Here is a 27,816-nt window from a genome sequence, read left to right on the forward strand (position 1 = left end):
TGTAGGTTGAGTGGGCAACAGAATACCACTTTAGGAGGGGTGAGAAGGATCGTGGGTATGATGTCTCTCATTTTTTGGCATTATGATAATCAATCAAAGCTCTGGACATGGTTCATTTGCTCTATTCAAGGGTTACATCGGGTGTTTTGAGAGAGGGGGGGGGGGGGGCTTCTTTGCAGCTGACTCTTGGGGATGGTGAGAGTATTATGGGTGTATGAGGATATGGCTGGGTAATCTGTTTGGGGGCGGGGGTGGGGGGGGGCCACCTGTCTGTGAAGACTTCTTGTGAAATCTTCAGCACACTGGGTAAGGGAATTCTCATCTGTCCAGATAAGCTGTCCATGGTTGGCCAGATTATATGGGAGTGATAACTGTCAAAATTCAGATATTGTTGATGGTCTGTGGGTTTCACAGGGCAGAGATATGACTGGAGCCATTGGAGAGTTGGATATCAACATCCAGGAAGTTGGCACATTTGATTGAAGAAGACCAGGTAAAGCGTATGGGAGAGAAGATGTAGATATTGTCGAGGAATTGCCTCAATCTCCACTAACACAGTGTCCCCACACTCTTCCCAAAAGTTTCCCCTTACTCTATCCCATCACCCTCTCCCAATCCAGGCCTCCATGTCATCTTCACAATGCGCTGCATCAACTCACTGGCTGCATGTGTTGTATATCTGGCCCATGCACCCACCACTGCCATTTCCCTCATTTCTTTCCTACACACCTTCTGCCTTCCTCCAGGCCACCAGCTGCTTATCCTCAGCACCTCCTCCTGCTTCCCACCTCTTTCTCCCTCTATCCACCCCACTTAACACAACCTCTTGTCCCAATCAGCCTGTGAAATTGCAGTCCCAGCATTGTGCGTCAAGTCAGCACAACGTAGGTGCACACGTGTGTGTTTGTGTGTGTGTGTGTGTGTGTGTGTGTGTGTGTGTGTGAGGATTTCTTCCGAAAGCTAGCAAAATTCTTTTTGTGTGCCTGTTGACAATTCAATGCTTCTACTATTTGGTGAGTGGTCTCCAATACTCTGAAAGTTAAATTAAACTGATATAGTATCGCTGTTAGTTATTTGAGCTGGGGTCAGTAGACAGTGTGTCAATATTTATATATCCAGCTAGTATGATGTTAACCCAGCCATTTGTACTGCAATGTTTATTATCCATGTGAACAAGCAATTCATTAAGGGGCTCTGGAAAGATTCAAAATTATGAAATGTTCAATTTTTGCTTTTTAGCATTTTAAAAAGCTACAGACTTTCTCCTTCCAATTGAGATATAATTTATTCAGTTCAGAAGACTACAACTATTTTTAAAATATTTTTGAAATATGTTCTGCATGAGTATGACCCACTGTGGCTCTGTTAAATTGCTATCAAATGTTGTATTCCTGAATCTACATGCTCATAATGAACATTTTAGTTGTGTCAGAGAAAATAAGTGTTACAAAATAAGTGTTGTGGCTAATCTGTGACAGTTAGAGATGTATTGCTCTAAGCGTTATTGGTTGACAAGTCACTTCTCATCCCGTCATATCTCACACGTGCTCAATTGGAGACAAGTCCAGAGATCATGCTGGCGAGGGAAGTTGCTGCACATCTTGCAGAGCCCGTTTAGTTTCACGGGCAGTGTGGGGGCAAGCATCATCATGTTGGAACAACTCATCACCTTCCTGTTGCAAGAATGGCAAAATAATGTGTCTAATGATATTCTGCATATACCGAGTGCTGCTTAGAAAAGGTGAACGAGGGTTGTAGCTTATCGCACCCCAGACCGTAAGGCCAGTGTGTCTTAGACGAATGCACTCTGCAAGACAATGCTTATGAGGTCCTCACCATACGTGCAAACGACCATCACTAGTGTGCTGGCAGAATCTGCTTTCATCGCTGAATACCACAAGTCGCCATTCGATATTCCGAGTGATCCTCTGACAGCACCAGTTGAGCCGTGCACATTGATGCTGGGGCATGAGTGGAAGACAGGCTAGAGGTGTGTGTGCCTGTAGCCACACAGCTAATAACTCGTTTGCAACAGTTCATGTTGACACATCTGGGCTTGCAAGCCCTCATTCATTGCTGTGATAGCAGTATGATCTGTCACTGCTGCCCTTACAGTACAATGACCCTGATGGGCGTCTGAGCTGCGTGGACACCCAGAAACTCGTCTACAGTTGTGAGGATGTTCATGCGACCACAGATACCAGCATTGATGCACACCATATGCAGCACATCTCTGAAAGGACCACCCCACCACTCGGAGGCCACAGTTTGATCCCTTTCAAATTCACTCAGTTGACTGTACAAAGCACGAATGCGTCTCTGTGCCATAGTCGCTGCTTGCTTCACGCATTTTGGTACCTGTAACACTAAGCTATCTCTTAGTGGACAATTTTGAAACCATTACCAGTACATCTGCTATCACCCAGGTGGCATATACCATCATGGGATCAAAATCAATGTCACATTTCCAGGTGCACTTTTTTTCCCAGCAGTGTATATTATAGATAAGGAAGATGAATGTAACGATAGAAGAAATGATGCCAAATAGGGTAAAGCAGGATAAATTGAAAACGTAGTTAGTACTGAAGACGAAACTTGGACAATGAACAATGCTTGAACAAAAAAAGGAAGAAGACTGGAAGGGTAACATAAAGCATATAGTTGGATGAAGTTCAGTGATACGGAACTGTAAAGGGGCAAAGACTAAGGAGACTCTGGATAGGATGCTTGTAGGATAGTAATACTTGCTGGAGGAACACTACCCAATTGTGTCATCTTACAAAGGTTGAGAAGGAGGGGTCGGATTGGAGGGGGGGGGGGGGGGGGGGGAGTATGAAAGAAAATATTACAGATGTGTGTCATAAACTGTGAAGCAGCTGTGAGAATCAACTATCTGTATTACTAAATGGCTAAAATGGTCACCCTATCCTAGATGTAGATGCATATCTAATAGCTTTCAGGAGCGACAAAAATTTGATTTTTAGTACCAATCTTACATACAATTATTAATCAAAATTAAAAAATGAATATGCTGTCATAGTGTACTTATTATGGGATATAACCTTATCTTGCTTAAAATAGCCCAACAAAATAATAAAAGAAAAACATTTTACCACTTACTAAGTTTTCAGCATCAGACATGCTGTTTTAATATATTATTTCTGTACTAGTAACTCCTTGGGTGAACAACCCAAAACTAATAAAACCAACGTAATTAGGCTTGTTGACCTTCAACCACAAGTGTTTTACATGCTTACTGTCAAATATGTAAAACATTAACTCACTTGTAAAGTAATCAGACATTAGAAACAATTTTATACATTGGAGTCTGATTCTTTAAAGGGGTGTTACTATACTCGTAATACACTGAGCTGCATACTCTGCAACATAATGATCAAGTATCCCACTGAATACAGTTTGTCAGTGGTCATTCATACAAATTAGCTGTTGTAAGGATGTAGAGGCTTATCTCACTAGGGGTAAGATAGATACTGCCTACAGGAAAATTAAAGAGACCTTTGGAGAAAGGAGAACCACTTGTATGAATATCAAGAGCTCAGATGGAAACCCAGTTCTAAGCAAAGAAGGGAAAGCAGAAAGGTGGAAGGAGTATATAGAGGGCCTATACAAGGGCGATGTACTTGAGGACAATATTATGGAAATGGAAGAAGATGTAGATGAAGATGAAATGGGAGATATGATACTGTGTGAAGAGTTTGACAGAGCACTGAAAGACCTGAGTCGAAACAAGGCCTCGGGAGTAGAAAACATTCCATTAGAACTACTGACGGCCTTGGGAGAGCCAGTCCTGACAAAACTCTCCCATCTGGTGAGCAAGATGTACGAGACAGGCGAAATACCCTCAGACTTCAAGAAGAATGTAATAATTCCAATCCCAAAGAAAGTAGGTGTTGACAGATGTGAAAATTACCGAACTTTCAGTTTAATAAGTCACAGCTGCAAAATACTAACGTGAATTCTTTAAAGACGAATGGAAAAACTGATAGAAGCCAACCACGGGGAAGATCAATTTGGATTCCGTAGAAATGTTGGAACACGTGAGGGAATACTGACCCTTCGACTTATCTTAGAAGAAAGATTAAGGAAAGACAAACTTATGTTTCTAGCATTTGTAGACTTAGAAAAGCTTTTGACAATGTTGATTGGAATACTCTCTTTCAAATTCTGAAGGTGGCAGGGGTAAAATACAGGGAGCGAAATGCTATGTACAATTTGTACAGAAACTCGATGGCAGTTATAAGAGTCGAGGGGTATGAAAGGGAAGCAGTCGTTGGGAAGGGAGTGAGACAGGGTTGTAGCATCTCCCCGATGTTATTCAATCTGTATATTGAGCAAGCAGTAAAGGAAACAAAAGAAAAATTGGGTGTAGGAATTAAAATCCATGGAGAAGAAATAAAAACTTTGAGGTTCACCGATGACATTGTAATTCTGTCAGAGACAGCAAAGGACTTGGAAGAGCAGTTGAACGGAAGGGACAGTCTTGAAAAGAAGGTATAAGATGATCATCAACAAAAGCAAAACGAGGATAATGGAATGTAGTCGAATTAAGTCGGGTGATGCTGAGGGAATTAGATTAGGAAATGAGACACTTAAAGCAGTAAAGGAGTTTTGCTATTTGGGGAGCAAAATAGCTGATGATGGTTGAAGTAGAGAAGATATAAAATGTAGACTGGCAATGGCAAGGAAAGCGTTTCTGAAGAAGAAAAATTTGTTAACATCGAGTATAGATTTAAATGTCAGGAAGTCGTTTCTGAAAGTATTTGTATGGAGTGTAGCCATGTATGTAAGTGAAACGTGGATGATAAATAGTTTAGACAAGAAGAGAATAGAAGCTTTTGAAATGTGGTGCTACAGAAGAATGCTGAAGATTAGATGGGTAGATCACATAACTAATGAGGAGGTATCGAATAGAATTGGGGAGAAGAGGAGCTTGTGACACAACTTGACTAGAAGAAGGGATCGGTTGGTAGGGCATGTTCTGAGTCATCGAGGGATCACCAATTTAATATTGGAGGGCAGCGTGGAGGGTAAAAATCGTAGAGGGGGACCAAGAGATTAATACACTAAGCAGATTCAGAAGGATGTAGGCTGCAGTAGGTACTGGGAGATGAAGAAGCTTGCACAGGATAGAGTAGCATGGAGAGCTGCATCAAACCAGTCTCAGGACTGAAGACCACAACAACAACAGCTGTTGTCTGGTTAGTATTGCTGCATAGAATGCTGCCCAATGATTGTAGTGAAGTTCATAGGTAGTGTTACTGCTCTCAGTCATTCATCTGCCTCAGATTGGTTAACGCATGACAGTAACAGGTTATGAATAGAAGGTGCTCCTTTCATTTAGTTCATTTGCACAGATGTAATGTATATTATCTGCATCTGGAAGCAAGAATGAAATATTCAAGAATGAGAATATAACACATGTTGTCCAAGAGGTAGAATACCAATTTGTGTGTGTAGCGAGGGCCTTGGGAATGATGTTTCTCCTTTCAGACGGAACAAATTAGTCTTTAAATACAGGCAAATGATATGGCTGAGCTTTTCGAATCCTAGCCGGCCACAGTGGCCGTGCGGTTAAAGGCGCTGCAGTCTGGAACCGCAAGACCGCTACGGTCGCAGGTTCGAATCCTGCCTCGGGCATGGATGTTTGTGATGTCCTTAGGTTAGTTAGGTTTAACTAGTTCTAAGTTCTAGGGGACTAATGACCTCAGCAGTTGAGTCCCATAGTGCTCAGAGCCATTTGAACCATTTTTTTTCGAATCCTGGCTAATAATGCATGATAAGGAAAGTGCTTCTCTGCTGCTGATTATTATCAGTGATGTGAGGGCTGTTAAGGGCATAGGTGGATTGTGTGTGTGTGTGTGTGTGTGTGGTGGGGTGCAGCCAACTTCCTTTTTATGCTATTAATTTGATTTTTTTTTCCAAAAAACAGCCTAATTATTTGAATTTACATTGAGATATGTATTGTAATATAACATTATACATTGCATTTCACAGCACTGTGTACTTGTATTAAAAGCATTACACAATTGTACAACATTATATGGAGGTTATTGTAAAAGTCTTGCCTGCATGAGTGACTTTTTCCATAATCACAATACATTACTTTTTTTCAGTTTGACTTTGCGTTTGAGCTGGCACAATCTGGGTTAAAATCAAAACTTCCTGATATTCATTACAAGTATGCTATGACATTGGAAGATGAAGGCAAATTTCAAGAAGCTGAAGAAGAATTTGTCAAAGGTGGTAAACCAAAGGAAGCAGTACTTATGTACGTATCCCTTTTAAAATCACATGTATATCTTAACAATACTCTAGTGAAAATTCCAGACCATAACCAGTAAACTGAATTGAGGGAAGGTGATCTCTCATCTGCAGCTGATTGATGCATAGCACAGAGACAACACAGAAAAGTTTACTAGTTAAAAAGTTTTACTAGCTTTCATAGTGAAGTGCAGAATTGGTGGTTTTTTGCCGCTTTCAAGTCCATTGTGCAGTGAGCTGGCTATTACTGTTGGTACCACACACTAAGTTCAGGGCGTAGACAACAGGCGACGCTAACTGATCAACCACATGATTATGTAATAATAAATTTATTAGCAATGGTTGGTACACTAAAAAAACTTGCAGAAGTACTGTATGAAATGTCCACAAACCGCAATCGTGTCACTGCAGTAAATATATCGACCACTGATCCTGGAGGGTGCATGCTTCTCAGTGATTGAGTGCATGGTATGGTCTCATGGCCACGGCAAGACAAAGGATGTGTGTCCAGCCGAACATGTAAATTACCTCTCATCTCATGGGGCACCATTTAATTCGTGGACGTGATGCGATGGAGCAAACGATTGGCAACTATTCCATATTTGTGAATGCATTGGTGGAGAGCGCACACTGTACTTGACCCACTTGGTTCTCAGCTGACGGAATCTGCAATTGGCATAAACGCTTTCACTTTGTCTCTTCCATGCCTGTGGGTGCTGCACTGTTGCCAAAGGTTGGCCAAATGGTAAAACTGCACTCAGCATGTGAATACTGGTGTGCTACGATCTGTAAAATTCTGCGGTGCGGCTGTCACAATAGAAATCACTGTTCTGTTTTGAGTTTAAGTACACACACACACAAATACCTAAACAGACATTTATATAGTCATAGCAACACTAACAAGCAACCAAATGAGGTGGCTTGGTGGTTAGCACACTGGACTCATAGTCGAGAGGATGACAGTTCAAACCTGCATCCAGCTATCCTGATTTAGGTTTCCCGTGATTTCCCTAAATCACTTCAAGCAAATGGCAGGCTGGTTCCTTTGAAAGGGCATGGCCGACTTCCTTCCCCATCTGTCCCTAATCCGATGGGACCGATGACCTTGCTGTTTGGTTGTTGTGTCCCCCCCCCCCCCTCTCCCGAATCAGCCAACCAACCAACTAACAAGTAGCTGGCAAATACAGAAATACAGTGTGTGTGGGGAAAGGGGAGTGTGGGGCAAGTAATGTGTAGAATCTGGGAGAAACTAAAGTATGCAGGACACAGCAGTGACAGGCAGCACTGTCCAGGAGCTGTCTGTGGTGATGTGTGGCTGGAAATGTTCAGTGTAGAGGTGTCACCTCAGAGGACACTGGCGCATGAACAAAGTCTGGTTAAACACGAATAAAGGACACGAAACAAATTGTTGGCAAAAATGCGCTGTTCATAATGCACCGAGTTCTTGAAATACCGAATGCAGAAACATGGCACGGCAGTCAATGCAACCTCAGCATGCACAACAACAGGCCCATGGAGACTATGGAGAGCCTATGCTCATGCATAGGAACTCGAATGCTGGACTGGGTACCTGTAATGGACAGGCCCAGTGGTGTAGAGGATGGTGTCTGGAGCCCAATGGGAATGCAATGCAGAGACCGGCACAAAAGTCGAAACAGCACGAACACCCAACATGGCGGAGGCACAGAGACGTGACAGTGGGTCCAGGAGCTACAATGGACAAACAGCGAGTGAGACGGGAGGCGATGTCCGGAGCACATCTGGAGATAGAGACCGCAGCTGGTGAGGCGGCCCACCGGAGACAGTGACTCGACAGCAGGCGGCAGGGCAGGTGCACGATTGTTGCATAATGCGACGTGACATCTTGAGGGTGCATGTGTGAGGCACGGTCTGGGCAGCTTCCTATGTGGGGTGGGGGTAGGCTGAGGGGCATACGGCTGCACAGTGACAGCTGGCAGCGTCCGTGCTTCAATGGAGGCTGTCTGACAGTTGCGAGGGGAGCGTCGACCACTGACGGGTCCTCCGTGGGATCGAAGAAGTGAATGGCAGCTGGAGCACTATAGACGTAAGCCAGCTTGACTCAGTCGAATGAGAGTAGTCAGCTTGCCGTTACATTCAATCCGCAGAGTCTTCTAGTCTTCTCACTGTGATGTAGCTGCACACCACACAGTCAGGTGACACGTGTAAACAGCATGCCATCAAACTGGTGACCACAATCTGTTGTTGCATGACTGGGGCAGCTTCAGGTGCCTGCCAGGTGTCGACAAAGGCGGTGGCACCAGTCTCAGTGGTAATGTCCACTGTTGGTATTGTACGGTCGCAGGTTCGAATCCTGCCTCGGGCATGGATGTGTGTGATGTACTTAGGTTAGTTAGGTTTAAGTAGTTCTAAGTTCTAGGGGACTGATAACCACAGCAGTTGAGTCCCATAGTGCTCAGAGCCATTTGAACCATTTGAACCACTGTTGGCATTGCCACTGCCCAGCACATCAAACGGTCCACCATTGTCAGCAGATACCGCTTGCATTGGGACAGAGGAAGAGGCTCCACAGTGCCCATATGGACATGTGCAATACGGTGTGTCACGTCGGGGAAGGTTTCGATGGATGCGTGGGTATGTCTCCTGACTTTGGCACACCGGCATGCGGCACAGGTGTGTGTCCATTGCCAACAGTCTTTCTGGAGTCCTGGCCGGACGAAAAATGCAGTCACAAGTGTGACAGTAGTGTTTACACTGGGGTGTGATAGCCCATAGACGCATTCTAATGCACTGTGCTGGAATTTTTGTGGGAGAAATGGGCGATGTGCACCTATCGAGAAATCACACTAAATCTTGCAGGAGGAACTGCGAACGGGCACTAATTCAGTCGTAGGCTGCTGGAGGTGTCCTGGCAGAAGCTGTCCAATTGTTCATCACTCTCCCGTTCTTGGCGACATCCTCGAAGTTCGTGAGGGTGGGGATAGCAGCACAATCGTGAGACGAGCAGTAGGTGATGATGTTGTCCGTCCTGAAAATACGGTGAATGTCAGTAGTGGACTGTGAAACATACTCCAACTGTTGTAGTTGGCACAGTGAACAGTTGATGTTGTTGCTCCAAAACACATTAGTTATTGGCTTGTGGTCAGTGAAAATAATGAAAGGATAGGCTTCTACTGATGAACGAAAGTATTTCACCACTTGGTACACTGCAAGCAACTTGCAGTCACACACACTCCATGAGCATTGTGACGTTGATAACTACTGCGAAAAGAAACCGTTTGGTTGCCAGCTGCTGCCAACATTCTTTTGGAGTGCTGCACCGTTAGCAGTCGGCATTCACAGCTCTGGCTAACTCTGCGTCGTGTATCAGATGGGTGAGCAGCATCACTTCAGTGTGGCCCCATCTGAACTCGGCAAAGCTCTGTTCCATTGCATCTGTCCCTGTAATGAGGGTCCTTCCTTAGGCAGTGGGGCCGCATAGTGCTGTGGACAGGGGTAGCAGCACCACGGCAGCGTTTTTCAGATGGTGCCAGCAGAAGTTGATCGTACCGAGGTGTTGGCAGAGGCCCGTATGGATCTGTGAGCATGACATGTTTGAGATCACATGCACTTTGTTGCGTAGAGGTGTGGATCTGGTAGAGGTCATTAGATGCCCTAGAAATTCAATCTCTGTTACCCTGATGACAGCCTGGCTGAGGTGCTGAAAGACGGTCGTTTGGTGGCTGCACGAGGATGTTGTTGTGGTATGCGACACAGCCTGGGAAGCCTTCCGAAATGCTGTCCACGAAACCCTGCCAAGTCTGGGCAGCATTCGGAAGGCCAAACGTCGATATATATGCTCTCAAAGAGCCTAAAGAGGGTGTCGATTGCTGTTTCTTGTATGTCTTCCAGCACCACAGGGGTCTGCATGAACACTATCATGCATCTGACCTTGCTAAATATAGTTGAGCCCGCCAAGGGATTGCTAAAATCCAGTAGATGTGGCACCAGGTATCTGTCCGGCACCGTCCTTGAATTCAGTGCACAGTAGTCCCCATATGGGTGCCACAGATTGTCCTTTTTTGGTGCTAAATGTAAGGCAAAAGACCACAGATTGCTTGATGGTCACACGATGCCTTGTTGCAGCATGGCCTTAAACTCAGCCTTTGCTACTACGGGCCTCAAACTCAGCCGTTGCTATGATGAGCCTATCGAGTGCAAGACAAGGTGGAAGGGCCCAGCATGGTAATAATGTGATGGAGGGGTATATGTTTGACTTACCATGGTGCCCCAGATTGGTGAATAAGCTCTGGAAATTTCTCCAGGATATCTGCAGCTGGTGCAGGAACTGAGAAGGCATCCAGCCGATGCATTCATCTTGGTGCACCCATTGTTCTTCAGCTGATGAAATCTGTTGGATCATTTCCTTCTTCATCCATTTATATGAGTACTGCATCATCAGAGCTGTGATTATGTCCTGCATTTCGACTACATAGTTTTGATCAAGCTGGCTCACTACTTTTGGCCCAGCTTACTGCCAGAATGCTGCAGAAAAAACTGGGGCACCTGTGTGATTGACGTGTTGTTCTGCAGGGGATTCTGAGTTGCCTGATCCCTGAATTGGTGGACTGGAGGCGACAAGAGCTCTGGTGAGTGAGAATACTAGAACCTGAATGCACACAGAAACACAAGAAATACATACACTGAAAACAGCATGTTGAGAGAATGCACATGAGAATACTAGAACCTGAATGCACACAGGAACACAAGAAATACACACATTGACAACAACATGTTAAGAGAATGTACATGAACGGACCGTCTGTACAATGCAGGGGAGAGAATATTGCCAAGAAGCTGAATCTGCTGAGGAATGTGAACAAGAATTTCAAGGAATGCCTACTAATATCGGGAGAACCAAATAATTGAACTCGGTTACAGAAAGAAAGAACTGAACATTCCATGTCTGGTACACAAGAGACACACTCACACTGTAGGAAGGCACAAATAGACTTGGTCTTATAAACAGTTGAACAGACCTTGTCTGGTACACAGTTGGATACACTCCCATTGTAATAGTATATGGACTGGCACAACGCAAGAATTATGGGTGTGCTGTCCCATCGAGACTACTAGTACACAAGCAAAATTGATTTGGTTGTAAAACAAATGAACAACCGAGAACGTGAAACGCTGCTCTAGCATAACGAATGAAGACACCTCAAGAAACATGGAAATACACATGAAGATATAGCCTCAACATCCTTATCCTGTCGAAGCGTGGTCATTCACAGGAAGAGGACTGGCCTTGGTTGCATCATCTGACAAAATGAGACACGGTTTGTCAGCATTGACCTCTACATGGTGGTGAGGATGGCCCTAGTGACAGATGAGGCTAGGAGCTGCTACTGCAGCCAACTAACTGCAAACAGATGTTGGAGCATGCGACAAATCCACGTGTGAGTACAGTTGAAATATCCTTCTGTAATGATATGTAGTAGAGGCCACTATGACAAAGCCCACAAAAATTCGTCAGTATTGCTGATGAGCGGAGGAAGTGATGCCTTCCAGAGCAGCTGACATATGGCCAGTAGCTGTGATCCTGACAAAGGTGCAAGATACCACATCTGATGGGTAGGGGCAGTGGCAAGCACTGTGGTTCGAAGTGCAGGCTTGAGGGCAGTTTTTGTTTGGTCTCGAGCTCAGAGCTGAACTGGCCACTGAGGGGCTGAATAGTGACCAAAGTACCCACTAGCAGAGGAATATGGGTGCAATGTCACATGAACATGTATCCGTGCAGACAGAAATAGGTGTCTACCATTGCAGCACTTTTACCACGATCTGCAATTCAGGTGTAGATGTGGCTCAAGCCACAAAATGACGTGGCTTGCACCCCTGGGTGGTGTGGTGACTGCAAGAGGCTTGGCAGTAAACAGCTCAGTACGTCTTCTGTTGACAAATAACTTTTAGTGGCCATGCCTGGCTCGCAAAGTGTACACAGGAGTGTGGTGGCCGAAAATGCATTGGTCCAACTCTGCATATACTACATTTTTCATCTCCCTGCCAAACAAATACTGGTGATGAACTTTCTGCCATCACTGTGATTTGAGCTGGTTACCTCTACAACACATACAACTGCAGTAGCAAGTATGAGCAACAGTGGCTTTGGAGACTTGTTCTTTCATTACCAGATACATCAAAATTACAAAAGGGTGAAATCCTTTGATCGTCCTCCACTCATAAAATGATAGCCTTTGGAATGTTAAGTCTCCGCCATGTTAGTTTTCCATTCTGGTGTGACTTACAGGTAAACTTTCTTGGGCTGTTATTGGCTGATAAGAGCATTTGATGACCTATCTGATTATATGCTGATCATTATCTGAAGTAAAACGTTCTCTGTCATAATATTCTTCATCATAGTAGTAGCTTTTTATTAATGTGTACATAATTTACTAGATATTAACACTTTTATAGTTGAAAACAATAATTTTTCATGACCAAGGATGATATTTGGCACATAGCACACTCATGGGCAATATACCTAATAGTTTTATATGACGGTAGTATCTGTTCCCGAAAGAACACATACCGTGGATGACCATGCAGCTTTGCTAGAAATGAAATGATCATTAAATAGACACCCTAGCTGCAAACAGGCGTTGATATACTTCACTGGGGACACGTTGAAAATGTGTGCCCCGACCGGGACTCGAACCCGGGATCTCCTGCTTACATGGCAGATGGATAGAGCGTCTGCCATGTAAGCAGGAGATCCCGGGTTCGAATCCCGGTCGGGGCACACATTTTCAACATGTCCCCAGTGAAGTATATCAACGCCTGTTTGCAGCTAGGGTGTCTATTTAATTATCATTTCATATCTAATAGTAGTATTTCCTTCATATGTATATTAACGCTTAATTTAAAAAATAACAAACTGAGTTTCAGAAATTGTAATGTGTGAATTGTATATGTAAAATTTGTATTATATGCTGTAATGATTGTTTTGTTTCAATTTATAGGTACATACACAACCGAGACTGGGATAATGCTCAACGAGTGGCAGAAAATCATGACCCTGAATCAGTAGCTGAAGTCCTCCAAGAACAGGCAAAAGATGCTTTCAACAACAAAAACTTTCAACTGTTTGAATCCTTGCTCTTACGTGCTCAGTTACCAGAACTTATAATCAAATATTATCAGGTATGGCACTGATTGGGTTTTATGTATTACTCTGAGGCATTTTCACACTTAATGATTTGTAGCCAAATATTGTTAGGTAGGACGTACTTTAGCATTAAATTTGCATTACTTAATATGTTTTTGTGTTGTTTCATAATTATCTGTGTGTGATCAAGAAAGAGATGGTAAATATGTTGCAAGAAACAAAATAGGAGGTTTTTTGTGACTTGTTATCTTTCCTATCTCTGTTATGAAGCACTATGGTGTAGGCTCACTGGGGAAAGATCTGGTGAAGATCATATAATGCATATTGTAAGTGCAAAGAACAGTAACCTCAGCTATGCAACTGAGGATGACATCAGACATATCATTGGGAAATCTCGTCACACAGATGTGAAGATTGAACAATATGAAAAATTAAGGAAAGACAACTATTCACTCAGATGTGTGGCACATGGAAACATGCAGCATAAAACAATATTTTACTAGCTTTTGAGCTCATGCTCTTTCTCTAGTGGAAGAACACGTATCCTTACATCACACAGACATCCAAATGCTCATGCCCCTGGCCACAGCAGGATTGACTGTTGATTATCATTAGCAGTTTCCTTGGTAGATTAAGGTGGGGAGGGGGTAAGGAAGTATGGAAGGATGAACGAGGTGAAAAGGGAGTAGAGGGACGGTGTGGGGCAGGTCTTACAAGAGACGATGGAGTGGCTGCCCTAGATGAAAGGGGTTCTGTGGGTAGAGAGAGAGAGAGAATGCTCACAAGGGAGGGAGAGGGGGATAATAATGGGAGAAGGTAATGCATTATCTGGACTGGGGGGGGGGGGGGGGGGGCGGAGGGGACTGGTGTGGGCAGAAGAGAGAAGGGAAAGAGAAAATGAGGCATTGGAAGGAGGTTAGTGGAGATTTAGGCCAGGGTGACTGTAAAAGTGAGGAATATGATGGAGGCATAATTCCCATGCACGTAATTAAGAGAATCTAGTAGTGGAAGGAAGTATCCGAATGACTTGCATAGTGAGGCAGCTGCTGAAGTCCCATTACCATCAGATCCCATGTTAGTCACTTTGGATGTGACATCTATATACATTAACATCTCCCATGCCCATGACCTTTCAGCCATGGAATACTGTGTTTCCCAGTGACCCTTTAACACCAAACACACAACATCTTCCCTAATCCTCCTATCCAACTACATCCTGACCCACAAATATTTCACTTTCAAAAACCAAATATATAAACAAATCTGTGGTACTGCCATGGGCACTCGCATTGCACAGTCCTGTGCTATCTCAAGGAATCTTTTCTGTCCAGTCAACATGATAAACCTCGTGTCTAGCTCAGATTCATTGATAATATTTGCGTGATCAGGACTGTGGCAGGGACAATCTTTGTTCTTTACTCGATAACCTCAACATCTACTCCCAAATCCATTTCACCCAGTCATTTTCAACTCAACAAGCCATTACCCTACATGACGACCTACACCTCTCAGATGGCTCCATAAAATATGTCTGGTCATACCAAGTGCACCAATCACCAACATTACTTCCACTTTAACAGGTCACAACTGTTCCATGTCAAATAGCTTCTTCCTTACATCCTCACCATCCATGTATGCCACATCTGCAGTGGAAAGCAAAAGTTCTCAAAATATATGAATAACCTTTAACAGAGGCTATTGTTGGCAGACGGTACCCATAAACAGATCTCCTGTGCCATCTCTCCTCTCATGTCACTAACTGAGTAAGGTGGAGGAGCGGTTAATTCACATTCGGTAGGATGATGCCTCCAGTTTTAAGTTTTCTGTGATTTTGCTATAGTTTTCTGTATGCATGTGCAGTCATCTGACTTGGGTCCCCCATCGGGTAGACCATTTGCCGGGTGCAAGTCTTTCGATTTGACGCCATTTCGGCGACTTGTGCATCGACGGGGATGAAATGACGAGGATTAGGACAACACAACACCCAGTCCCCGAGCGGAGAAAATCTCCGACCCAGCCGAGAATCGAACCCGGGCCCTAAGGATTGACATTCTGTCGCGCTGACCACTCAGCTACCGGGGGCGGACAAGTTTTCTGTGATTTTGCTAAATTGCTCAAGGCAAATGCCAGGATGGTTCCTTTGAAAGGGCATGGCCGATTACCTTCCCCGTCTTTGAAACTGTCCAAGATTGTGCTCCATCTGTATTGACCTCTGTACAAACGGGACATTAAACCCTAATCTTCCTTCCTTGAGGCCTGTGACCATTAAACCTGTTAACCTGCCACTGACTTGCTCTCTGCTGATCAGGTAGTATAGTGGTATCACACTCAAAATCCTACTCACATCGTCCTAAGTTGTGTTCTGCCATCCACCCAACCTACAGAATACCCATATCCATCCCTCTTCAAATCCTGCTCCCAATCCTGCTCGCCATGGGTCATTCCCTTGTGGTTGACCCAAGTGCAACACCTGTCCCATACACCTACCCAGCACCTTCTACTGTAGTCCAATCACAGGCATTTCCTGCTCTATAAAAGGCAGGGCAGCATGTGAAAGCAGCCATGTTATATACGAACTATGTTGCAATTTCTGTACGGTGTTCTGTGTGGGCAAGACAAGTGCTATCTGTCTACGTGCAGGAATGGCTACCACCAAACTGTGGCAAACCACAAATGTGACCATCCAATTGCCAAAAATTTTGGACACCAAAACACAAATGACTTGAACTGCTGCTTCACTATGCAAGCCATCTGTCCAAAGACCTGCCACACATTATCCCACTACTCCCTCCTCACCTTGTGGATCCTCCGATACCCCTTCCCCACCTCAATCTGCCCATGCAACTGCTATCAATAATCAACAGGCAGTTTTTCCATGGCCAAGAGTGTGTGTGTGTGTGTGTGTGTGTGTGTGTGTGTGTGTGTGTGTGTGTGTGTGGTTGTGTGAGTGAATGTGTGTACTTTTCTAGAGAAAGAGCAAGAGCTAGAAAGTTAGTAAAATACTCTTTCTTGCATGTTTCTATGCACCACACATCAGTCAACTGCAGGTGATTGTTATACTTCCTTTTACGTTAAGTATTATCCATCCAGGAATTGTTTGAACAATATGACAGGCTCTGGATGAAGAATTCTGTCAAACATGTAAATGCAGAGCTTCAGAAGTTGCTAGTTGGTACAAATACAAATAGTACAGCTGACGTGTCACTCCACACACTGCCTCACCAAACAGGGAATGGTTTAATCCTGAATGTTTCCATTAATAACCAAGACACACTAGCGCAACCTATTGATAAAGTGGATATAGGCTATGTCATTTTGTTTCAGCTCCTCTCGTGGTGTAGTACGGTACTGTGTAGTACGGTACCGCAGCCATGGTCTCCAAGCTGATAGTGCATGCTGCTGCAAATGCCGTCAAACTGTTTGTGCAGATGGTTATTGTCTTGCATACGTCCCCATATGTTGACTCAGGGATCGAGACGTGGCTGCATGGTCTGTTACAGCCATGCGTACGTCAGGTGTATTAGGAGTACTGTATGTATGCAACTGTAAACAAACAAAAAACTTACTATGTAACTTCACTTGTTCAAGGTGATAGTTAAAACTTTATGACTTTTATCAACACGATACCACAGTTCATCAAGAGTAGTGACTGGCGTATTCTGATGAGCCAGTTGCTCAGCCACCATTGACCAGACGTTTTCAGTTGGTGAGAGATCTGGAGAACGTGCTGGCCAGGGCAGCAGTCGAACATTTTCTGTATACAGAAAGGCCTGTACAGGACCTGCAACATGTGGTCGTGCATTATCCTGCTGAAATGTAGGGTTACACAGGGATCGAATGAAGGGTGGAGCCACGGGTCGTAACACATCTGAAATGTAATGTCCACTGTTCAAAGTGCCGTCAATGCGAACAAGAGGTGACCGAGATGTGTAACCAGTGTCACCCCATACCATCACGCCAGGTGATACGCCAGTATGGTGATGACGAATACACACTTCCAATGTGCGTTCACCTCGATGTCGCCAAACACGGATGCGACCATCATGGTGCTGTAAACAGAACCTGGATTCATCCAAAAAAATGACGTTTTGCCATTCGGGCACCCAGGTTCGTCGTTGAGTACACCATCGCAGGCGCTCCTGTCTGTGATGCAGCGTCAAGGGTAACCGCAGCCATGGTCTCCAAGCTGATAGTGCATGCTGCTGCAAATGCCGTCAAACTGTTTGTGCAGATGGTTATTGTCTTGCATACGTCCCCATATGTTGACTCAGGGATCGAGACGTGGCTGCATGGTCTGTTACAGCCATGCGGATAAGATGCCTGTCATCTCGGAGGTCGTTGGGATCCAGCACAGTGTTCCGTATTACCCTCCTGAACCCACCGATTCCATATTCTGCTAACAGTCATTGGATCTTGACCAACGCGAGCAGCAATGTTGCGATACAATAAACCGCAATCGCGATAGGCTACAATCCGACCATTATCAAAGTCGGAAATGTGATGGTACGTATTTCTCCTCCTTACACGAGGCATCACAACAACGTTTCACCAGGCAACGCCGGTCAACTGCTGTTTGTGTATGAGAAATCAGTTGAAAGTGTTCCTCATATCAGCACGTTGTAATTGTCGCCACCGACGCCAACCTTGTGTGAATGCTCTGAAAAGCTAATCATTTGGATATCACAGCATCTTCTTCCTGTCGCTTAAATTTCGCGTCTGTAGCGTGTCAACTTCATGGTGTAGCAATTTTAGTGGCCAGTAGTGTATTTCCTGATTGTGCAGCTGGTGATGGAATTTTATTCTGAAATTCATATCAGTTTGTTTGAACAAACAGTATTTTCCCCAAAAATGGTCATTTGTATAGTTTAATGAAAACACAGTTTCTTGACAGAGCTGCTCCTTAGAAATACCCAGTTTTAGTTACGCAAATAATTTGTTAATGCTGTTGTCTCCCACTAAACCAGTTTGTACATTATAGCTGTTTTCACTCCTAGTTTCAGTGTAGCCCATGTTAGCAATATTAATACAATTTCCCTTGTTGAAGAGTCATATATAATTTTCAGCTGCTTAATTACTGTACCCTCAGGGGCTCAGCATTCATTTTCTGGGTACGGGCTTGGTGACCCCATGGTTTCTGAGCTGGGGACTGGTAAGTGCCACCAGTCCTCTGTCAGCTTAAGCTCTGGGCATGCTTCAGCGACCACCATTCAGCATGATGGTGCAACATTGTGTGTTTCAAGCAAAGGGGATCTTTGCTTCACTGCCCAGATTGCAAGGATGTAATAAACCTCAATCAAAAAAAAAAAATAATAATAATAATAATTTCAAGGTGTGGTAATAAACCTCTATTAAAAAACCCTCAGTCTCAAGCTGTGCTGCACATTGATTGGATGCATGACCGTTGAGGTGGAATAGTTGTTCCCCTCTGGGGAATCTGCTGCACTCAGTTGTGTAAGGCTTACTCAGGCACATGAGGCTCTGTCTCAGTGAACCCTTATTTCCCTAGCTGCTCGTGGGACCGAAATGGATCCTCCAAAATTTTCTTTACCCCCTCCCAGCGGAAAGAGTGGGCCACTGGAAGGTACCAATACCCAATCTAACAAGAGGGCTTGTGTAGCCAGTCCTTCTGATTCAGTCGGTAGTAACAGAATGCATGCTGTTTCACAGAATGTGTTTCTTATAGTTAAAAGAAGAGAGGGTAGTTTTGAAAAAGTTTCCCCATTTTACTTACAGAAAGGCTTAGAAGGCATTGATGGCACCTTAAAATCTGTTACGCACTTGTGCAATGGGACCCTGCTGGTTGAAACATCTAGCTCCCCACAAGTCAAGAACCTGCCGAAAGCTCAACGCCTCAGGTAGTATGCGATAAACACTGAATTGCACAACACCTTGAACTACAGCAAAGGTGTTGTGACTTGCAGGGATTTAGTTGACATTCCCCAAGAAGAACTGGAAGCCGAATGGTCCCAGAAAGGCATTGTCAACACACAACACGTTATGAAATGGGTGTATGGCGATCTTGTAAAATCAGACTCTTTTATCCTTACTTTTAACAGCACAAAACTACCAGAGCATGTGAAGGCAGGTTTCTTACACCTAAGTGTATGACATTATCACCCAAATCCAATGTAGTGTTTTGAATGCCAGCACTTTGGGCACACTACTCTTAGCTGTAAAGGAGAAGCCACTTGCGGGAAGTGTGGTAAAGCCGCCCATGATGGCGTTGGTTGCTCCTTTCCTCAAAAGTATGTTAACTGCTCTGGGGATCACCCTGTGTGGAACAGGAACTACAGAGATTGCCTTGAGGAACGGAAGATCCAGGAGATCAAAACAATAAAGTGCATCCCATATGGTGAAGCCAAGAAGTTATACAAGTTCATGCAGCTGCCCTCATTTGCTGCCTCCTTTTCTTCTGTTTTGAAACAGCCTGTCATGAAAACTGATGCTGCTACACAAACGGAGGTTGTTACTGTCAGCACTAGTACCTGTGTTTGTCAATGCACTTGTCCTGGTGCAGTTCCTTTGAAGCCTGCCCCTCCCCCCATAACTCCAGAAAAGGCCGTGGTTGCTGACATTGTGGACCTTCCTGCTACTCCACATGTCAAGTCTTGTGCACCGCCCAGCGCTGTTACAGCCACTACCACTTCTGAGGTTGTTGCTCCAAAGCTGCCTCAGACCAAAAAATCAAAGTTGAAGGCAGAGAATTGTCCACTGAAGGAAACAGGAGATACACAGTCTGATAACGTCGATGGCATCCTATCTGAGGTCTCTTCCGAATCTTCTTCAGAGGTGATGGAGGTTGATGTTGGGCTGTGGCAATCATCTTGCCCAAAAACTGAACCTCCACCTATGTGCCCCTCCCCCCCATCCCCCCTCCGGCCCCTGCAGGAAGTCAGGATGAAAGTACTATGCCTGTGATGGATGGCTCCCACTATGTGATGGAACATGAATGGATTCAGGACACATGTGGGCAAAACGAAGTAATTGAAAGTAGTCGAATTAAGTCGGGTGAAACTGAGGGAATTATATTAGGAAATGAGACACTTAAAGTAGTAAAGTAGTTTTGCTATTTGGGGAGCAAAATAACTGATGATGGTCGAAGTAGAGAGGATATAAAATGTAGACTGGCAATGGCAAGGAAAGCGTTTCTGAAGAAGAGAAATTTGTCAATTTCAAGTATAGATTTAAGTGTCAGGAAGTCATTTCTGAAAGTATTTGTATGGAGTGTAGCCATGTATGGAAGTGAAACGTGGACGATAAATAGTTTGGACAAGAAGAGAATAGAAGCTTTCAAAATGTGGTGCTACAGAAGAATGCTGAATATTAATTGGGTAGATCACATAACTAATGAGGGGTTACTGAATAGAATTGCAGAGAAGAGGAGTTTGTTGCACAACTTGACTAGAAGAAGGGATCGGTTGGTAGGACATGTTCTGAGACATCAAGGGATCACCAATTTAGTATTGGAGGGCAGCGTGGAGGGTAAAAATCGTAGAGGGAGACCAAGGGATGAATACACTAAACAGATACAGAAGGATGTAGGCTGCAGTAGGTACTGGGAGATGAAGAAGCTTGCACAGGATAGAGTAGCATGGAGAGCTGCATCAAACCAGCCTCAGGACTGAAGTCCACAACAACAACAACGACAACAACAACAGTGGAGGAACTGACACTCGTAACACAGCAATGCCCCCTTTGCGTGTGTTTACAGGAAACACGTCTAAAAGCATGTGACGCCCCTTTACAGGGCTGTGCGCTGTATCGCAAGGATGACCTGACTGGAGATATTGCCAAATAAGGGGTTACCGTGTTTGTCAAAAATGGGCACCACTTCTGTGCTCTCCCCCTGGATACTGGCCTGCAACTTGCTAGCAGTTGCAGCTGAAATTCATGCACGTTGGAAGATTCCAGTTTGCTCTCTTTATTTACCTCCGCTGATGCTCTCACAGATGTTAAGGAGCAACTCCCCTGATCATTTCTCCTCCTGGAAGACTTCAATGCCCATCATGTCCTGTGGGGCTCGACCTCTACTTGCTCTTGGGGTTGAGTTTTGGAGAGCCTCTGATATCTCAAGAGCTGTGCATCTTAAACACTGGTACTCCAACTCATTTCTGTGCTACTACTGTGTCATTCTTGGCCATCAACCTATCTCTTTATCCTCCAGCCGTTGCTTACTCTGTTCACTGGGAGGTCATTGACGGCCTTCATTCCAGTGACCACTGCCCAATCCATATTCATCTACTGGATGGTAGATTGCTGGAACAGAAGCCCCAAACATGGATGATTGGCAGGGCTAACTGGATGCTGTTCAGCCAGTTGGCTGTGTTTGAACACCATGAGAGTGTCCAGGAATGGGTGGACCACATCATGCGTGTCATCTGTCATGCTTCTGACCTATCCATACAAAAGTCTTTTGGTCCTCTTAGGAGGCAACTTGTACCTTGGTGGACAGAAGAGTGCCATTCAGCCATCCGGGACAGGCATGCAGCTCTTCAACGGTTTAAATGCCACCCAACAGCAGACAACCTCACAGCCTTTTGAATCACGAGAGCCAAGGCTCACAGCATCATTAAGAAGAGCAAAAAACAGTCATGGCAAGAGTTCCTGTATGCCATCAGCCGTTCCACTTGTTGTTCAAAAGTATGGGAAGCCATCCAGATGATATCTGGTAAACAGTCGTTTACCAATAGCAGCAGTGTTGACACATATGTGTCTCCGAATGACACCCAGAGACATCACTCAGAAGCTGGCCGATCATTTTGCAAATAATATAGCCAATTCAAGCCAGGATCCGACATTTAGTAGCTACCATGCAACTGTCTAGAGGGGCAACCTGGACTTCAGATCCAACTGTTCTGAGGCCTACAACTCTCCTTTCTCCATGTGGGAGCTCGAATCAGCACTGTCTGAGACTAGTGATACTGCACCCATTCACTACCAAATCCAATGCTGCATGCTTCGCCATTTGCCAGTGGCGTCAAAGGAAGTTCCCCTAAAATATTTTAATCTTATGTGGTAGACAGGCAACTTCCTGAACTCATGGAGGGAGGCAGTTCTGATACCTCTCCTGAAACCAATAATGGACTGTACATTTCCCAGTAGTTACAAGAGTATCGCCTTAACAAGCTGCATAGGAAAGACACTGGAGTGAATGGTTGACCGCCGTCTGGTCTGGTTGTTAGAGACCAATCAACTCATTAGCCACTCTCAGTGTGGTTTCTGGAGATTTCGGTCCATTGTTGACAACCTGACTCCTAGAGGCGGCTATTCAGCAGTCTTTTCTATGTAACCATCACTGTACTGATATACTAGTAAGGCATATGATACTACTTGGAGACACTGCATTCTCACACAGCTGCATCAGTGACGCTTTCGTGGCCACCTCTACATCTTCACATGGTCTTTCCTGTCTCACCGGTTTTTTAGGACCCGAGTTGGTGCCTCAGTGTCAGATCGATTTGAACAGGAGAATGGTGTCCCTCAGGGCAGTGTTTTAAGTGTTGCCCTCTTTGCCATAGCCATCAACAGTATTGGATCTATGGTAAGCAGTCCTGTACAGTGCTCTTTATTTGTGGACAATGTTGCTATTTTCTATTCCTCCTCCATAATTGCAACAGTGGCTCACCAGTTGCAACTTACAGTGTAGCGGTTAGAGGAGCAGGCTGCAAAGATAGATTTTCAATTTTCTGCAGATAAGTATGTGTGTGTGTGTGTGTGTGTGTGTGTGTGTGTGTGTTCATTTTAATCATTTTCATCGTACTTTTAATTTACCTGCTTGTCAAGTGGGGGACAGCATCCTACATTTTAGAGACTCAGTGAGGTTTCTGAGCCTCATTTTTTTCTCCAGATTGTTATGGTTGCCACATCTTAAAGTGCTGTAGCCACAGGTCTTGGGGAGCACACATGGCGCGTCTGCTCCAGTTTTATTGGGCTTTCGTGTGTTCGCAGCTGGACTATGGGTGCACGGTGTATGCGTCAGTGGGGCCTTCTTATTTGTCGATCATTGGCACTGTCCACCATTAGGGGTTCGTCTGGCCACGGATGCTTATCCGGCCAGTCCTGTACCCAGCCTCTGTGTTGAGGCAGGGAACCACCACTTACCATCCGGCACCGGCTCCTCATGGTGCATCAGGTATGTAAGTTCCTCGCAGCTCTGACTTTACCCACACACCAGACTGTTGCTCGTCTGCCTCTGGAGCACTTTTTTCCAATGGTCCACAAGCCACAATGCTGTTTGGGGTCCATGTGCAGCATGTGCTGATGTCACTTGGTGTGGAGCCAGTACGACCCCTAAATTGCTTGTTTGTTCCAATTCGCTGAGTGCCCTTCACTCTCTGAAACGTTTGTACTTAGCAGATAAAGTTGTCCAGACTACCCAGAATGGCTACCTCCACCTGCAACGGCTGTGAAAGGAGTTGTCTTTCAGCTGGGTACCAGGGCACCAGGGAATTGTGGGAATTGAAAGGACGGATCTCGCAGCCATGGAGGCGTGCCTTGATTCTCAGGTCTTTCAGTGTGCCACCCCCTGCATACTATGACATCACTGTTGAGCTCTAGAGTCTTGCATCGATGGGAGGATAAATGGCTCTAAGTAACTACAATAAGCTCCATGTCATAAAGCCCAGAACTGTGCTGTGGCGTACCTCCTTCCAGCCAGGTCGACAGGATGAGGTCCTCCTGACTCGCCTTCCCATAGGCTGTAGCCCTATGACACGTGGGTGTTTGCTCCAGCAAGAGGACCCTCCAGCGTGTGGTGCTTGTGGCATACAGATCACTGTGCACCACGTTTTATTAGACTGCATTTTATTTTCCGGCCAGTGGGCTTTGGCTGATTTGCCGAAGGATCTGCAGTCTATTTTAGGTAATGATCAAATGAATTTGGTTCACGTTTTAAAGTTTTGAGCGTTGTCCAACGTGTTTACCAAGATTTTAGGTAGATGGTTTTAATATGTTCATGGGGTGACTGGCTCGCCCATATTTTACATAAGTGGTCAGCCAGTGACATTTTCTTGTGCCTTCCTTTTAGCTCCATTTTTGCTTTACTTGTGTTTTAGTCTCATGTGTAGCATCTTTTCTTCTTTCCTGTTGTCTTAACGTGTATGGTCATATATTACTACTTCTCTCCACATTCATTACTTTTAATATGAGTAAGGACACTGATAACCTCGCTATTGAGTGCCCATAGGCACTAAACTCACCCACCCACACACACACACACACACACACACACACAATTACTGTGTGTTTTCAGAAATGATTCATACAGTTATATTAAGTGTTTTGAAGCTAATTTAATTAAGAATGTGTATTGACAAACAAAACTTTCTCTCATTAGAATTTTAAGTATTGCATGTAAATTGCAATTAAAGTCTTTTTGATAAGGTAACATAACATAATATATTTGATTATCTTTATTTAAGTTATGAATCAATTAGAACAAATACATCACAGCTGGAAATTATTTGTGTACTGTGCCTCTTGTCTTTTGTGAAGTGTTTTGTCACCAATATTGGATTGTGATCTGTTGGAGAATCTTTGAGTCAATTTTTCTGAGTTTCCATTCTTGATTGCAGATGCTTTTTTGTTGTTGATTTATTAAGTGCATAATGTTTTATTTTAATAGTATAAAATGGATCTGAGTACAGCAAATTAGTGTGTATTTGTATGGTTATATGAAGTGTGTGGTTTCCCCCTGCTGGTGACATACGGAATATCACCTTGATACTGCTGGACCAGCACGTTTAGTTGGTCTAGCATTGGTCCATGTTGGCAAGTTAGGAATACAATCATCTGGGTTAGATATCTTATACACGTTCATCCAGATTTAGTTCGGTGGAGTGATCTGGGAACTCTAGGTGCTTTATGTCCTCATCTTGCAGTTACCCTGGCCTTCCCTGTGTGGTCAAGAACTGTCATCATTTATACTGAGCCCAGATTCATATGTACAGTGAAAAAGGCACACATGCCACTGTAGAATGTCATTTCCTCATACCAGTCATCAGACCACTGCAAGGAAAAATTTTCTCTGCTCTATCCATGGTTGTAAAGCACCTCAGAGACATATCAGTTGAACAGACAGTAATAATCAATTTCCAGGCTTATTTTGAACAAGACATGATCCCACTGTTCTTTTGTTCACGTGATGTGCGCAAGACACCACATTCACTGAGATTGGCTGTGCCTTCATACCAGGTGAATGTATTTGGTGGGTCACTGAGCACACAGAACAATCTCTCACAGCTCATGATACAATTCTGGCTGGAAAAGTGTGACTCAAAGGCTGCTACAATGCCGTGGACAGCTGTTGTGCTGGTTGGACTTCTTTTGAGACTTGGGAAAAGGATATGGTATTGGATCTGGGCTGTAGTGTGCAATTGATTTTGCCTGTTCTCCTGTTGAATGTTGCCTCCCTCCTCTATGAAATGATGGTATCGATGATATTTTACTCCCACCCCGTATTGTGATGTCTGGCTCTGATCTCAAAGTTGCCAATGATCTGGCCATATATGGTTTTATTTGGATACTTTGCTACAACTTGAATATTGCTGCTGACATGCCCCATACCTCATGTGCATCTGTGTTGTCCCACCACGTTTAATTTAGACAATGTCACAATGGTGAAATGTATTTAAGGATCTCCTTTTTTTAAAAAATATATGGACATAAGTATATTTTTATGATTCTAAGAGATGCAGACTCAGTTGGCATATGCTTTCAGCAATCCGGAATGTGGGCAGATGCACTTCGAATATGCAAAGAATATCTTCCAACATATTTGGCTGCTCTGAAAGAGCAATATGACAGAGAAGTTGGAGTTAAGGGTTCTAAAGATGCTAACAGTCTGGTAAGCCAGGCACATGAATGGGAACAGAACAGGGAGTACAAGGCTGCAGTTGACTGCCTTCTAAAGGTATTCATTCTCATGCATATATTGTTCCATTGCTATTTTGTATATATTGTTTAACCTGCTCTTAAACTATATGTGTTTGGTTTTACAGGTAAACTCTTCAAATACTAAAGATCATAACCTTATTTTAAAAGCGTGGAGTAAAGCAGCTGATCTGACAAACAGGTTTTTAGAGGAAAAGCAAGCAGTTGAGGTTGCCAAAATTTTAGGTAGGTGAAAATTTTAGTTCATTCTAGAATTCAATGATATATTGGCCCAGAGTGAATCAGATGGCATACTGAATTGTTTGATGTGCTTGACTTAATTTAGAGTAGGCTGAATTTGAACTGTTGTAAGGTTGAATCTAAACATATGTAATATACTGTTTGTTACAGTTGTTATGTATATTCCTTAGTGTGCATCAGTTTTTTCACTGTGGTATTGTTTAAAGATACGTGATGTATTTTCTTGCTTTTGTATGTTGATAATTTTCACAAAAGTCACATGTAACCATATATGTTAATTGTTATTTCTAAAACTATTTATTACTTCATAAGACATTGGTCAGGATCAGTATTTTATTGTCTCATAATATACAATTTAAATCATTGATTTCATGTGCAGGAGAGTCATCAGCTTGTAGCTGTAATAGATTGTACACAGATCACGATATTTAATTTAATTGGGCAGATAAAAAATCTACTCACCAAGTGGTGGCGGAACACACTCGTAAAAGGTTGTTAATTGGGCAAGCTTTTGGAGCCAGTGGCTCCTTCTTCAGGCAGAAGGGTTGAAGGGGAAGGAAGAGGGGTGAAGGAAAAGAACTTTAGAGGTCTAGGAAAAGGGGTAGATTTTGGGAAAGTCATCCATAACTGCAGGTCAGGGGAGACTTACGTTTTTTTTTTTTTTTTTTTTTTTTTTTTTTTTTTTTTTTTTTTTTTTTTTTTTTACTAGAACACAATATTTATTATCATGTAACTCCAAAATATCCTTTTAATTTTTTATTCTGTTCAAATGATCAGATAGTCATTAAAAGATTTCTCAGCAGATTAATAGCATTTCTGTACCACCTTTTTTTAGCCCTTCAAATATTTGTGTCTTATGTATTTTCATCCCCATATATTGTGGGGTCTATGCAAAGAGATGAAGTCTGTTTGTATGAAGCATGAAGCTTTTGTTGTCTCTGGTTTCATACATGTGCCAGAAGTTATTTATTTGTAAAAAACAGTTCAGAGTTAGTATTTGTGAACAGAGTTATTTCATGTAAGTGCGACAAGGGAATATTTTATATATTTAGATCTCTTTGTAGTGGCATGCAAGATTTTCTTGGCCTTGTATTGTACATGTCCCTGATAATTTTTTTCTGCAAGGTTACATTACATTAATACTTGTTCCATAGAGCATGAATTCAACATTTTGTTATGACGTGGAATGTGTCAGTTTAACATAAGTGTTCCTACATGACCCTTTTCTTTTACAGTTACTACTTCATATCTGAAAATTCATCTGTTGAGTAGAAGGAGTT

The 27,816-nt window shown here is 43.6% G+C and overlaps 1 protein-coding gene across 1 annotated transcript in view; it reads left to right on the top strand.

Moving 5' to 3' along the window:
• Positions 1–27,816, top strand: part of LOC126253687 (intraflagellar transport protein 172 homolog) — a 305,113-nt gene that overhangs the window by 199,095 nt on the left and 78,202 nt on the right. Inside the window, exons 21-24 of the mRNA XM_049955213.1 lie at positions 6,135–6,289; positions 13,260–13,440; positions 26,124–26,315; positions 26,404–26,521. Of these exons, the coding sequence (XP_049811170.1) occupies positions 6,135–6,289; positions 13,260–13,440; positions 26,124–26,315; positions 26,404–26,521 (646 nt within the window). The remainder of the gene's footprint in view (positions 1–6,134; positions 6,290–13,259; positions 13,441–26,123; positions 26,316–26,403; positions 26,522–27,816) is intronic.

The sequence above is a fragment of the Schistocerca nitens genome, chromosome 4, assembly GCF_023898315.1.
Source record: "Schistocerca nitens isolate TAMUIC-IGC-003100 chromosome 4, iqSchNite1.1, whole genome shotgun sequence".
Taxonomy (NCBI): Eukaryota; Metazoa; Arthropoda; class Insecta; order Orthoptera; family Acrididae; genus Schistocerca; species Schistocerca nitens.